Genomic DNA, 16,187 nt, shown 5'->3' with positions numbered 1-16,187 from the left:
ACCCGGTTCACGGGAGCAGTGCGTGATGCGGCTGGCTGGACAGGGAGTCCCCGGGAGGCAGCGAATGATTTTGGAGATGGGAGTGCACCGTCCCAGTAGAGGAGCCTTAACCTTGGGGGTGGGGCTGACAGCAGAGGATCTGACCGTGACGCCAGCAGGCCAGACCCCCCGGGGGGCAATCTCCACACAGCCAGTACATATAGGCGACGCGCCCCACGGAAATCTCAGATATAAGAGTCATTCCAAGTAAGACAAACAACTCTGGCTATAATCTGAGGTGCTACACTCCTAGCTCTCTGATCCCTCCCCCACCCTCCCCAGGCGGCTCCATTAACATCCGAATAGCCTGAGCCAGAGGGAGAACTCTGATAGGGATCTGACTGCATTTTGTTTTTAGCGGATTTTCTGGAAAAACTAGTTTCCCAGTGATGGCTCGGAGACAGCAGTCCATGTCAAACCACATAAAGCAGCAGACTATGACAGCTTCTCCAACCCCCCAAACAAAAGAATCAAAATCTTTCCCAAATGAAGATACAATCCTGGAATTATCAGATACAGAATATAAAAAACTAATTTACAGAATGCTTCAAGACATCACAAATGAAATAAGGCAAACTGCAGAAAAAGCCAAGGAACACACTGACAAAACTGTTGAAGAACTCAAAAAGATTATTCAAGAACATAGTGGAAAAATTAATAAGTTGCAAGAATCCATAGAGAGACAGCATGTAGAAATCCAAAAGATTAACAATAAAATTACAGAATTAGACAATGCAATAGAAAGTCAGAGGAGCAGACTCGAGCAATTAGAATGCAGACTGGGACATCTGGAGGACCAGGGAATCAACACCAACATAGCTGAAAAAAAAATCAGATAAAAGAATTTTAAAAAATGAAGAAACCCTAAGAATTATGTGGGACTCTATCAAGAAGGATAACCTGCGGGTGATTGGAGTCCCAGAACAGGGAGGGGGGACAGAAAACACAGAGAAAATAGCTGAAGAACTCCTGACACAAAACTTCCCTGACATCATGAAAGATGAAAGGATATCTATCCAAGATGCTCATCGAACCCCATTTAAGATTGATCCAAAAAGAAAAACACCAAGACATATTATCATCAAACTCGCCAAAACCAAAGATAAACAGAAAATTTTAAAAGCAGCCAGGGAGAAAAGAAAGGTTTCCTTCAAGGGAGAATCAATAAGAATAAGTTCAGACTACTCAGCAGAAGCCATGCAGGCAAGAAGGGAATGGGACAACGTCTACAGAGTACTGAAGGAGAAAAACTGCAAACCAAGGATCATATATCCAGCAAAACTCTCTCTGAAATATGAAGGAGAAATTAAGATATTTACAGATAAACACAAGTTTAGAGAATTTGCAAAAACCAAACCAAAGCTACAAGAAATGCTAAAGGAGATTGTTTGGTCAGATGACCAATAATATCAGATACCAGCACAATACAAGGTCACAAAACAGAACGTCCTGATATCAACTCAGATAGGGAAAGCACAAAAACAAACAAATTAAGATTAATTCTAAAAAATAAATAAATAAGCAAAATAATACACATAACAGGGAATCATGGAAATCAATAGATAAAAGATCACAATAATCAAAAAGAGGGACTAAATATAGGAGGCACTGAACTGCCAGATGGAGAGTGATACAAGGCAATATAGAACAATACAAGTTAGGTTTTTACTTAGAAAAATAGGGGTAAATAATAAGGTAACCACAGAAAGGAATATCAACTCCATAACTCAAGAAAAAAGTCAAGAAAAACGTAACGACTCAACCAACATAAAGTTAAACATTATGAAAATGAGGATTTCACAATCTACTAAGAAAAACGTCTCAGCACAAAAAAGTATGTGGAAAAATGAAATGGCCAACAACACACATGAAAAGGCATCAAAACGACAGCATTAAAAACTTATTTATCTATAATTATGCTGAATGTACATGGACTAAATGCACCAATAAAGAGAGAGTCACAGACTGGATAAAGAAACAGGATCCATCTATATGCTGCCTACAAGAGACACACCTTAGACTTAAAGACACAAACAACCTAAAACTCAAAGGATGGAAAAAAATATATCAAGCAAACAATAAGCCAAAAAGAAGAGGAGTAGCAATATTTATTTCTGACAAAATAGACTTTAGACTTAAATCCACCACAAAGGATAAAGAAGGACACTATATAATGATAAAAGGGACAACTGATCAGGAAGACATAACCATATTAAATATTTATGCATCCAATGACAGGGCTGCAAGATACATAAATCAGATTTTAACAGAATTGAAAAGTGAGATAGACACCTCCACATTTATAGTAGAAGACTTCAACACACCACTTTCGGAGAAGGACAGGACATCCAGTAAGAAGCTCAATAGAGACACGGAAGACCTACTTACAACAATCAACCAACTTGACCTCATTGACTTATACAGAACTCTCCACCCAACTGCTGCAAAATATACTTTTTTTTCTAGTGCACGTGGAACATTCTCTAGAATAGACCACATATTAGGTCATAAAACAAATCTTTGCAGAGTCCAAAACATCGAAATATTACAAAGCATCTTCTCAGACCACAAGGCAATGAAACTAGAAATCAGTAACAGAAAAACTAGGGAAAAGAAATCAAATACTTGGAAAATGAACAATACCCTCCTGAAAAAAGACTGGGTTATAGAAGACATCAAGGAGGGAATAAGGAAATTCTTAGAAAGCAACGAGAATGAAAATACTTCCTATCAAAACCTCTGGGACACAGCAAAAGCAGTGCTCAGAGGCCAATTTATATCGATAAATGCACACATACAAAAAGAAGAAAGAGCCAAAATCAGAGAACTGTCCCTACAACTTGAACAAATAGAAAGTGAGCAACAAAAGAACCCATCAGGCACCAGAAGAAAACAAATAATAAAAATTAGAGCTGAACTAAATGAATTAGAGAACAGAAAAACAGTTGAAAGAATTAACAAAGCCAAAAGCTGGTCCTTTGAAAAAATTAACAAAATTGATAAACCATTGGCTAGACTGACTAAAGAAAAACAGGAAAGGAAACAAATAACGTGAATAAGAAACGAGAAGGACCACATCAGAACAGAGCCAAATGAAATTAAAAGAATCATTTCAGATTACTACAAAAAATTGTACTCTAACAAATTTGAAAACCTAGAAGAAATGGATAAATTCTTGGAAAAACACTACCTACCTAAACTAACACATTCAGAAGTAGAACAACTAAATAGACCCATAACAAAAAAAGAGATTGAAACGGTAATCAAAAAACTTCCAACAAAAAAAAGTCCTGGCCCGGACAGCTTCACTGCAGAGTTCTACCAAACCTTCAGAGAAGAGATAACACCACTACTACTGAAGGTATTTCAAAGCATAGAAAAAGACGGAATACTACCCAACTCATTCTATGAAGCTACCATCTCCCTGGTACCAAAACCAGGTAAAGACATTACAAAAAAAGAAAATTATAGACCTATATCCCTCATGAACATAGATGCAAAAATCCTCACCAAAATTCTAGCCAATAGAATCCAACAACATATCAAAAAAATAATTCACTCTGATCAAGTGGGATTTATACCAGGTATGCAAGGCTGGTTTAATATCAGAAAAACCATTAATGTAATCCATCACATAAATAAAACAAAAGATAAAAAACACATGATTATATCAATAGATGCAGAAAAGGCATTTGACAAAGTTCAACACCCATTTATGATAAAAACTCTTACCAAAATAGGAATTGAAGGAAAATTCCTCAACATAATAAAGGGCATCTATGCAAAGCCAACAGCCAATATCACTCTAAATGGAGAGAACCTGAAAGCATTTCCCTTGAGAACGGGAACCAGACAAGGATGCCCTTTATCACCGCTCTTATTCAACATCATACTTGAAGTCCTAGCCAGGGCAATTAGGCTAGACAAAGAAATAAAGGGTATCCGGATTGGCAAGGAGGAAGTAAAGCTATCACTATTTGCAGATGACAAGATCGTATACACGGAAAATCCTAAGGAATCCTCCAGAAAACTACTGAAACTAATAGAAGAGTTTGGCAGAGTCTCAGGTTATAAAATAAACATACAAAAATCACTTGGATTCCTCTACATCAACAAAAAGAACACCGAAGAGGAAATAACCAAATCAGTACCATTCACAGTAGCCCCCAAGAAGATAAAATACTTAGGAATAAATCTTACCAAGCATGTAAAAGACCTATACAAAGAAAACTACAAAGCTCTACTACAAGAAACTCAAAAGGACATACTTAAGTGGAAAAACATACCCCGCTCATGGATAGGAAGACTTAACATAGTAAAAATGTCTATTCTACCAAAAGCCATCTATACATATAACGCACTTCCAATCCAAATTCCAATGTCATATTTTAAGGGGATAGAGAAACAAATCACCAATTTCATATGGAAGGGAAAGAACCCCCGGATAAGCAAAACATTACTGAAAAAGAAGAAGAAAGTGGGAGGCCTCACTCTACCTGATTTCAGAACCTATTATACAGCTACAGTAGTCAAAACAGCCTGGTACTGGTACAACAACAGGCACATAGACCAATGGAACAGAATTGAGAACCCAGATATAAATCCATCCATGTATGAGCAGCTGATATTTGACAAAGGACCAGTGTCAGTTAATTGGGGAAAAGATAGTCTTTTTAACAAATGGTGCTGGCATAACGGGATATCCATTTGCAAAAGAATGAAACAGGACCCATACCTCACACCATGCACAAAAACTAACTCCAAGTGGATCAAAGACCTAAACATAAAGACTAAAACGATAAAGATCATGGAAGAAAAAATAGGGACAACCCTAGGAGCCCTAATACAGGGCATAAACAGAATACAAAACATTACCAAAAATGATGAAGAGAAACCAGATAACTGGGAGCTCCTAAAAATCAAACACCTATGCTCATCTAAAGACTTCACCAAAACAGTAAAAAGACCACACACAGACTGGGAAAGAATATTCAGCTATGACATCTCAGACCAGCACCTGATCTCTAAAATCTACATGATTCTGTCAAAACTCAACCACAAAAAGACAAACAACCCAAGCAAGAAGTGGGCAAAGGATATGAACACACATTTCACTAAAGAAGATATACAGGCAGCCAACAGATACATGAGAAAATGCTCCAGATCATTAGCCATTAGAGAAATGCAAATTAAAACTACGATGAGATTCCATCTCACACCAACTAGACTGGCATTAATCCAAAAAACACAAAATAATAAATGTTGGAGAGGCTGCAGAGAGATTGGAACTCTCATACACTGCTGGTGGGAATGTAAAATGGTACAACCACTTTGGAAATCCATCTGGCGTTATCTTAAACAGTTAGAAATAGAACTACCATACAACCCAGAAATCCCACTCCTCGGAATATACCCTAGAAATACAAGAGCCTTCACACAAGCAGATATATGCACACCCATGTTTATTGCAGCTCTGTTTACAATAGCAAAAAGCTGGAAGCAAACAAGGTGTCCGTCAACGGATGAATGGGTAAATAAATTGTGGTATATTCACACAATGGAATACTACGCATCGATAAAGAACAGTGACGAATCTGTGAAACATTTCATAACATGGAGGAATCTGGAAGGCATTATGCTGAGTGAAATGAGTCAGAGGCAAAAGGACAAATATTGTATAAGACCACTATTATAAGATCTTGAGAAATAGAAAAAACTGAGAAGAACACATACTTTTGTGGTTACGAAGGGGGGAGGGAGGGAGGGAGGGAGGGAGAGGGTTTTTTATTGATTAATCAGTAGATAAGAACTGCTTTGGGTGAAGGGAAAGACAACACTCAATACAAGGAAGGTCAGCCTAATTGGACTGGACTAAAAGCAAAGAGGTTTCCGGGATAAAATGAATGCTTCAAAGGTCAGCAGAGCAGGGGCTGGGGTCTGGGGAACATGGTTCGAGGGGACTTCTAAGTCAATTGGCAAAATAATTCTATTATGAAAACATTATGCATCCCACTTTGAAATGTGGCGTCTGGGGTCTTAAATGCTAACAAGCGGCCATCTAAGATACATCAATTGGTCTCAACCCACCTGGAGCAAAGGAAAATGAAGAACACCAAGGTCACACAACAACTAAGAACCCAAGAGACAGAAAGGGCCATATGAACCAGAGACCTACATCATCCTGAGACCAGAAGAACTAGTTGGTGCCCGGCCACAATCGATGACTGCCCTGACAGGGAGCACAACAGAGAACTCCTGAGGGAACAGGAGATCAGTGGGATACAGACCCCAAATTCTCATAAAAAGACCATACTTAATGGTCTGACTGAGACTAGAGGAATCCCGGCGGCAATGCTCCCCAGACCTTCTGTTGGCACAGGACAGGAACCATCCCCGAAGACAACTCATCAGACATGAAAGGGACTGGTCAGCGGGGGGGAGAGAGATGCTGATGAAGAGTGAGCTAATTAAATCAGGTGGACACTGGAGAGTGTGTTGGCAACTCTTGACTGGAGTGGGGATGGGAAGATAGAGAGAGAGGGAAGACGGCAAAATTGGCACGAAACGAGAGACTGAAAGGGCTGACTCAATAGGGGGAGAGCAAGTGGGAGAAGGGAGTAAGATGTATGTAAACTTACATGTGACAGACTGATTGGAATTTGAAATGCTCACTTGAAGCTTAATAAAAGTTAATTAAAAAAAATTCTTTGAGACTTAAAAGTGGTACAAAAGTGTGTTTTTTGTCTTTCGCAAAATATTATCATTTACGTTCTTAGGTTCTGTTTATATGCAGTTATTTATAAAGGAGTTTTTCAGTCATCTTACCATTTTTCCATGCTATATATATGACTTAAACTCAGTAATGTCTCTTACCTTGCTGAGAGTCTCCAGTAAATTCCCCAGCAGCAACTGAGTATCCTATTTTAAAAAATAAAACAAAACTAATCACCGGTTTGAAGGCTTGACAAATGAGTTATTTCTAGAAAAGTGAAAGAACTACCACAGTAATGCTTTGTTCAGGAAATCTCTACAAATATTATAAAAGTGTAGAGTTCTATAAAGGGAAAAATTAATCAAACAGATAATGAAACAAATATGAATACTTTATACTAGGTCCTGGAAACATAATACACCTGCTACTACTGATCTTTAGTAGAAGCTGGCAACAAAACCAGATTTCAAGGTCGATTCTGAAAGCACAAATGCATCACAGTATACCTTAACGTACGTATAATTGATGGCTCTTGTGCTTTAAGAGTTGCTGACTCATCGTGATCAGACATGACACTCTGAAAGGTATCCTTTGTGCTTGGGTTTTCCTATTTCTGATCACCAGCAAGGCCGACTTCCTACTTCCTATAAAGATGGCTTTCAGCAAATTTCTCTTAGCTGTACAGTGATGCGCCAGATGTGCTGACAAAACATAACTACAATTTTCTTATTCATCAAGCAACAGAAATGCCACTAGGATACCAAATGTGAAAAGCAGTATTGGTGAAATGACATTGTGTAGTTTGTACATAATACATTTTGAGGGCATTCTGACAACTGGAAAGTCTCTTGCTGTTGCTCTGGAACCTGGAAAAAGCTGCTGTCATAGTGCTCCCTTAGACTGGTAGCAGCCGCTGCTAACACATAGTATCTGTTGTTTTGTTGTTGAGTGTCATTAAGTCAATTCTGACTCACAGTTACCCTCCGTGACAGAGCGGAACTGCTCCACAGGGTTTTCTTGGCTCTAATCTTTACAGGAGCAGATCACCAAGTCTTTCTCCCACAGAGCTGCTGGGTGGCTTTGAATCACCAACCTTTTGGCTAGCAGCCTAGCGCCTCATCATTGCGTCACCAGGGATGCCCACATACTACCGGTGAGATGGTTTAGGTGCCGAGACTGTGGTGCTGCCCATAAAATAACTGCTCAAACAGGTAGGTCATACAACATGGCGGAATCGGCCGTCTTATTAAAAAAATAAAAGACATATGAGAAGTCTAGTCCACTCTAAACTAGTAAGAAAAGAAAATTTGTATAAGATGCCAAATAATATCAGGGCAATGTGTCATTTTTTTATGCGTAAGCTTGCCATGAGTTGGAGACAACTTCATGGCAACAGACAACAACAGCAAAAAGTTTAAGAATAAAATTTGCATCTGCATTTAATATGCTTAAATTTTAAGAAGCCAAAAACATCTCGAGCAATGGATCTCACCAAGGTAACTATCGTCGTAAGAAGCTGGAGCCACATCTGTCTGTTTTTCGCGAGCCAGTTTCCTTAGAATATCCTTGAATGAGTAATTTGCAATGATATCTGCAATGCTGGCAGTGATCACCTGACCTGCGTTTAAACAAATTAATACATTAACTAAATGAACACCTCAGGCAGACCCTCCCTCAACAGACCCAGAACATCTGAACAATTCTTTCTCCCTTGGAAACAATTGTCTTAGTCATCTGGTGCTGCTATAACAGAAAAGCCACAAGTGGATAGCTTTAACAAAGCGAAGATTATTTTCTCACAGTAAGGTAGGCTAAAAGTCCAAATTCAGGGTGTCTGCTCCAGGGGAAGGCTTTCTTTCTCTATCAGCCTTCTCATCAATGTCCCCCAGCACTAGGAGCTTCTCTGCACAGGAACCCTGGGTCTGAAGGACGTGCTCTGCTCCAGGTCCTTCTTTCTTGGTGGTATGAGGTTCCCCTGTTTCTCTGCTTGCTTCTCTCTTTTATATCTCAAGAGATTGCCTCAAAACACAATCTAATCTTGTAGATTAAGTCCTGCCTCACTAACACAACTGCTGCCCATCCTCTCATTAACATTATAGAAGCAGGATTTACAACATATAGGAAAATCACACAATACCGGGAATCATGGTCCAGCCAAATTGATACACACATTTTTTTGGGGGGACGTAATTCAAACCATGACAAACCATCACGTAGTGGAGCTTGTATTTTAGATGAAGATTTTTTTCCCGCTGTCACTAGGACTGCAAGGTGGGATGGATTCAAGTTGGGCAGACCTTTCCATTCTGACAGACACCTAAATGTGAACTACAAAATTTTATCTATCTTTCCTGCCTTCACCATACTCCCTCCGTCTTCAGATGATAAAAGTAACTAACGGTGAACACACTTGCAGGCAAAAGTTCAGTGATTAAATTTTTATTCTAGAATAATTTAGCTAGAAGGAACCTTAGAGATCATCTAGCCAAAGTACAGCATTTTACAGGTGGGGAAAGTGAGGCCGAAAGAGCATGAGCGCATTATCTAAGGTTCATGGTTGGCGAGTATGATATTTGGTGTTAGAACTAAGGTCTCCATTGGCAGTCTAGTAAGGCTTTCTTGTGTTCCCACAAAGTACAAACGTTGTACAAAATCCAAGGCACTCACTTGATTAACAGATTATAAAACATAGTAACTAAATTAAAGGAAGGAATTATAGTATCTTTGAACCATTTACTGTATGCTACAATGTATACCCACCCAATACATGGGATGTGAAATTATGACAAAGGAAAGCAGCAAGGTCCAGTGAGATCCAGAATTTCAACAAAAAAAGAATTGATGGCCACCAGCATGGATATGATAAGAATTTAGGTTAATTTCTCCCAAATAAAGTCACTATCAGAAATCTTGGAATATAATTGTATGGGGTCGGCAAGTATAGGCAGTCCCCAGAGTACAAACGAGTTCTGTTCCTGAATCTGACTTTCAGTCAAATTTGTATGGAAGTTAGGTACGGTTCATATTTAACATCACTTAGTCAAATGTTTTCTTACTATATATATACAGTGTACCTTTCTATGCGTAGAAAACATTAAAGAAACACTTTCAGATATATTAAAACATCTTTAACGTAATAATACAGTGATAGTAATGTTTCAATGTGTGTTGCAAAGGACCACCCATTTTTTATTACAAACCATTGTGTATGTACCTCGAAATTTTAATATAATAGGCTTTACAGGGGTTGGTTCGTAACTACAGGCTGTATGTAAGTTAGACCTTTGTAACCTGGGGACTGCCTGTATCTAAAAGATGACCAGCAACTTTGCTTCACAATTTATATGCATTCCCATACTCAACATGGACATCTAAAGAAAAAGTGTGATCTCATGCTCTGTGGGAGAAAAATTGGAGAAATACTTTTAAAAGTCCTTCTAGATTAACATCTATATTAATTTTAAAGTCAAATTATTCTTGGGATATTCCCACATAATCCCACATTCTTTCTATTTGAAGTCCAAAAAAGAATCATACTGGCAAAGCAAGTCATAAATATTCCAAGTGACTATGCCTGAAATGATAGCTTCATTACTAAAGCAGTGTTACTTGACATGAATTTCTGAGCAACGTCTGTAGAATTTGCCAATTTTCTCTGGTATTCAGCCCTGGATTAAAGCAAAATACTACCCTATTCCCTACTTGATTTGCTTATTTCCTTTAGCTGCTTCTATAAACACAATAATAATTAGCCTGAAATAAAATTATAGTTTATCTTAGACAAATGCTTCTATACATACTTGCTACGGCTAATTTTCAGCAAATCATCTGTATCTGATAGTTTTTCAGTTTAAGGAAAGGAGAGAATTACGTGAAATTAATCAAGTGAATTAGAAGAAAATCTTTTTTAATATAAAACTCATTTTTATTTTATCACCATCTGCTGCTTAAAATGTATTTTTTTCTGTTTGTAAAATAAATTTTAAAGACTGAAATATTAATTATTTGATGTTAATAATTACACATCTTTTAATTAAACTGAACTGTGCTCTCAAGTAAAATGTGATCATGAATCCACCTCTCCTGGGTCTGTCCCATTGCCTTGATAAGGTCTCTTTCATTAAAAAAAAAAAAACAAAACAAAATTCATCCTCCTTCAACCATTCATCTCTCTCAGACTCTACTCTATCCTAAAATTTATAGCCAAAACTCAGTCTGTGTTTCCTGTATTCTCTCTTCAGGCATCCCAACCACACCCATGACTTTAGTTATAACCAATATGTAAGTGATGCAAATATATATTTCAGCCTAGATATCTTCTATAAGCTTAAGCCCATACATTTAAAGACTTACATGAAAACTCTTGGATATCTCAACATTTCTAAACTTAACATATCCAAAGGCAAGCTCACAATCTTCCCTCTCCACCCTGCTCTAAGCCTGGTTTTCTTCCAGTGCACTGTAGCTCTGGAGTAGCACCCACCTATATCTATCTAGTTGCTAACGTCAGAAAAACACCCTTGACATCCTCCCTTCACTCACTCCCATATCTAACCCATCGTGTAGGCAGTTTATTTCCTCTCTCAAGTATCTCTCAAATGTCTCTTCTTTTCAATTTGCACGTCACCACTCTAAGAAGCAAACACCTTAACTTGACCCCAAACTAGTTTACCTTATGCACTTATAACTAGTTTATAAACCTTATAATAACTTTATAACTAGGTCACTGATAGGGCTAGCTTCCAATCCGTTTTCCATATTTCAACCTGAGTACTCTTTGCAAAGCACAAAATTAATCACAGAACCCCATGCATAAAATTCTCCAATGGTTTCCCATTATTGTTGGGACAAAAAAACGAATTGTTACTCTAGCAGAAACCATCCTTTTAAACTCTTAAAATCCACTAACACTTTTCCGTTGCTTGTAGGATAAAGACAAAACCGGTTACCCCTTGGTCCGCCAGCCCGCACAGACGGTCAGGCTGCTCCAGGCTTCCCTTGTACTCTCAACTTTGGGCACACTGCCTTCCTCCATTCTCACCCTCACTGCATTGCTTATTCCAAGGAATATCTGCACATGGTCCCTCCCCTCTTTGCCTACTTAACTCTTACTTAGGGTTTGGTTCAGATCTCAGCTCAGGGTTGCTTGCTTCCCAACTACTTGAGCTTAGGGCTGCTTGCTAAAATAGAAAAAGCCACTCCCTCTGGACAGATGCTGTCCTGCATTGGGCTCCTGGCTCTGTAAGCAGAGCACAGGTTGTGCTTCAGCTCCACCTGGGCCAATGTTCAATGCGTAAAGCACACACCTGTAGGGAGCCACCCGGAGAAGCCTTGTCTATACCCTCATGGCCCCATCATGATAAACCTTTCCTTCATAGTCTGTATCATGGTTGGAGTTTCTCATGTACAAGTATGAATATTCAGTGAATGTCTGTATACCAGATACCAACCTCTGTGAAGGTAGGAATAAAGCCTGCTTTTACTCACTTTTTTTTTTAATTCCCAGCATGGAGCACAAAGCCTGCCATATCCTTCATAAACACTTGGTGGATAAATGACTTGTGAACTTTCAACGGTATTTGAAAAGATCATTTACATAATAAAATACAAACTGAAACAATGCTTCATTCATTTGAGAAACTGTAAATATGGATACAAAATGAAAGTCATAAAAAGTTAATATTTGGCGATGCTTCTGCTTCATCTCCGTGTTAGTAACAACCCACATGGCACTTCTTCTCTGCTAACAGAACATACCTTGCCAGTAAAAACTGCCAGGTCCTCCTACTATAAGATCTCCATTCTACGAAACAAAGACAACAACAATAACTGGGGGGAAAAACAATTTTAAAGGGTGATATATTATTGTTAATAAGCATTTCTCTAACAATTTGTTATGCCTAAAAATAAAAACAATTTTTAAAAAGAGGCTCCTATAATCCGTTATACAGGTTAATTATGTTCTTTCCTTTTCTGCTTTTAGTTCTTTAGTGTGTTATCATGTTAAATAACTTTAATTTGACTCAATTTAGGGAAGTTGTATTCTCCCCTTTGAGAATATATAAATTCAGTTTTTTGGCACTGCCTCCGGTAAACAAAACATCTACATGTTTAATGCTGTGCAATTTAGCAGACATGGTTGGTCTTTTGAGCTTTTGCAATAAAAGAAAATTCGGTTCCAATTTATCTCAAGGCCACAGTAATGCCTTTTTTTTTTTTTTCATACATATGCAACCCACCCCCTTCCCAAGAGAGAGAACAAAAACTCCAGACTTGCAGACATAAACATTTTCTCTCCCACTTACAGCCCCACTTTCCATACCCAGCGTCTTTAATTTTTTTTTAGTGGGGGAAGGGGGGAAGAACAGACAAGGATAGAGAGTAAACAGCTCATATGTTGATGAAATATTTTAGTTCATATGCTGATGAATCTCTCCCCCGATATTTTTAAGAGGCACCTCTCTTTTTAATTTTGTGAAAGGATTTGTGAATTTTCATAGTAATATTGATTCGATTTGGGGTAAGAGACAAAACAATTTATAAATTCTTGTGATCTTTTTTAGAGACATTTCTTTAGTGAGCTTTTCTTAAGGGTTTCATTTAAGAATGAAGGGCTGGAAGAAAAATGCATGCTTTTCATCATATGTATTCCTGCACTATTGAATAGGTTACAGTATGCATATATTAGTATGTGTTCCTTTAATAAAGTGCAAACAGAAAAGAAATTAATGAAAAGTTGCCAAAACAGGCTAGATATGTACTTAAAGTTTCTTTTTTGTTGTTGTTATTCTTTGTGGGAGGGTGGGGGGTAGAAGTGAGAGGGGGAGGGTGAAAAAAATCAAACAGATAAAATAAAGATTACATAAAAGCTACAAGACAAAGAAAAATCACCTTATAAAAATCCAAACTAAATCCTGCTTGGCAGTAACCCTGGCCTTCAGGATCGGCATTGCCTACAATGATAAAAATACATAAATGTTATAGTGTTATTATTCCCAAGATACATTTTAATAACCAATTCAGGATATTCCCGTTGTCTCTACACACACACACACACAAAAACCCAGTGCCTCTATAGGCTTCTAAAATTCATATGATGAATATATTTTATACTGATCTTCAAAATACATTCCCAATAATTTATTAAACATTTTAAAATCTATTTTCTTGTCCTGTAGATGTGATGCTACAGTAAGTTCAATAGGAATAATGCCCCTTGGAGTTATTATATTGGGCTTTACAAGTCATGTTTGTTTGAAGAAATAAAATCTCCATCTTTCAACTATATTCCAAGTTCTCCAAGTGCAGCAATGTGCCTACGCTTTGCCTGTTCTCTCTGAATGAAGGCAGATACGTCCTTCCCAACAGGAATGCCTTCAGAAAGAAAGAGCTAAATGTGATCACCTGTCTGGATACTTTCTAGTAGATAGATGAGGGTTTCAATTTTATAAGCCTTATTAGGAAGTTAGAGTCCCTGGCTGGTGCAAATGGGTAACATACTCAGCTGCTAACCAAAAGGTCGGAAATTAGAGCCCACCCAGAGGCACCTTGGAAAAAAGGCCTGGTGATCTACTTCTGAAAAATCAACCACTAAAGACCCTAAAGAGCACAGTTCTACTCTGACACACGTGGGGTCACCAATGAGTGAAAACCAACTTGATCCCAGCTGTTGTTGTTGGGTGCCATTGAGTCGATGCCAACTCATAGCAACCCCATGTGACACAGCAGAATGGCCCCACAGGGTTTCCTAGGCTGTCATCTTTATGGGAGCAGATCACTAAGTCTTTCTCCTGTTGACTGAAACTAGTCGTTGGTTAATAGGAAATTCATTTTTAATCACTATTTTTTCCACAAATAATGCATCCACATAAATAATACACCCACACATATAACGTGCCTAGCACTCCTAGGAAATTAATGTGTGAGGGAGTTGTGCAGTTGGCAAAAAAAAAAAAAAAAAAAAAAATGCGTGCATTATTTCCATAAAAATATGGTACTCTATTATAAGTTAGATAAACACGGAAATTGCATGTCCTGTCACAATTAATCTCACAAGGACACTGCAATGCCAGTGTCCAAAAAAGAGAAAATTCCTCAGTAATGGTTCATTTTGAATTCATTCCAGTGTAATTCACTAACTGAATGTCCAATAGGACCTTATCGTACCGAGTTTTGAACTACCGAGAGACCCTCATGTATATTCTAAGGCTGTTGTAATAAAGATTCTTTAGGGCATTAGGATCAGGTATTTACTACGTGTAACCTGCATTTTAAAAGAGTTACTACAACTTCTGAAGTGCTTAAATTATAAAGAAAATGTGGTTAATAGAGGAAACCTGACTTATTATGTAGTGAGATCGGAACATATAAATGATCGCTCCTTTCTTATCAAGGATATTCCTGCATGGACACTGAAACGGGGGGCAGGAAAGGAAACGTCCATCGCCACAGAAACAAATTATAGTCTAGGCGTGTGCTTGTACCAGAAGCTTTTTGAAACGGAGCTGGCCTTCCCAAAATGCCTTCTGTTCCTTCTTTCCTTCTCGTAGTACTTAGCTAGTTTTAGCACTGTCATCATCCATTCTTTCCAGATGTCCCCTTTATTTCTTAAAATACTTTCCTACTTCATGTGTTGTATTGTAACAAAATTCGTTCCTTATTTATAGCCATGTTTTGTGGTTTCTAGTTATGCATTCTATAAAATTCCCTAAAAGCTCACCTCCATAGCCTCAAACGTCTAGTTGTCAGTCTTCTAGAAGTTCATGTGTATAAATATTCATATGCACACAGAAATATATAAGAACACGTGACATATTACCATGGAAACATATATGTGTAACCTGGAGAATTAAATTTTTTCAAATGCACAAGTCTTTTTAAAATTCTTTTTAATCAACTCAGTCTTTTTATTTTTAATATGGTAAATTATTCAAAAGGGAAGAATGTGGCCATTCTTTGACATTATTTTGCTTTGCAACGGGAAACTGAAAAATCACCAGAAAATACTAACTTTTTTATAAAATTCCTTAAGAAAGTAACCACCTTCAAGCGTGTATGTTAAGTGGCAATTATAATAAAGCATGAGGTTCTTTCTTTCTCAAAGTAATTTTTTCTCTTTGAATTATAGTTAATGAGAACTGACGAAATCTTTCTTCCTGGAACTTCAGCACATCTGTCAACTTTAGTTACGTCCTAGAGAGAGCTTGGGGACACCAGGAATCACGCTGATCTCTCACTACTGATTGTTGGTTTCCAGAGTAGAATGGAAGGTTGTGTGTGAACCATCTGCCACCTGAATTATGAATGCTCACAGAGCTACATGCATGTCATTAATATGAGTGAACAGATTAACTTCTATACTGCTCACAGTATCAGCAATTCAGGGGTTTTGTGGTATGATGTTACCATGAGGGGCTTCTTTAGATTCTCTTTTGAA

At 37.9% G+C, this 16,187-nt stretch overlaps 1 protein-coding gene across 2 annotated transcripts in view; it reads right to left on the bottom strand.

Moving 5' to 3' along the window:
• ITGA8 (integrin subunit alpha 8) overlaps positions 1-16,187 on the bottom strand; it is a 227,043-nt gene that overhangs the window by 172,988 nt on the left and 37,868 nt on the right. For both annotated transcript variants that reach the window (XM_049881925.1, XM_049881924.1), the window contains exons 5-8: positions 13,643-13,704; positions 12,509-12,554; positions 8,244-8,369; positions 6,913-6,957 (exon numbers count right to left, since the gene is read on the bottom strand). In XM_049881925.1, coding sequence (XP_049737882.1) covers positions 6,913-6,957; positions 8,244-8,369; positions 12,509-12,554; positions 13,643-13,704 — 279 coding nt within the window. The remainder of the gene's footprint in view (positions 1-6,912; positions 6,958-8,243; positions 8,370-12,508; positions 12,555-13,642; positions 13,705-16,187) is intronic.

This window comes from Elephas maximus, chromosome 4 (assembly GCF_024166365.1).
Source record: "Elephas maximus indicus isolate mEleMax1 chromosome 4, mEleMax1 primary haplotype, whole genome shotgun sequence".
NCBI lineage: Eukaryota > Metazoa > Chordata > Mammalia > Proboscidea > Elephantidae > Elephas > Elephas maximus.
The sequence above is the reverse complement of the archived record's forward strand: the minus strand, read 5'-3'. Positions and strand labels throughout refer to the sequence as shown.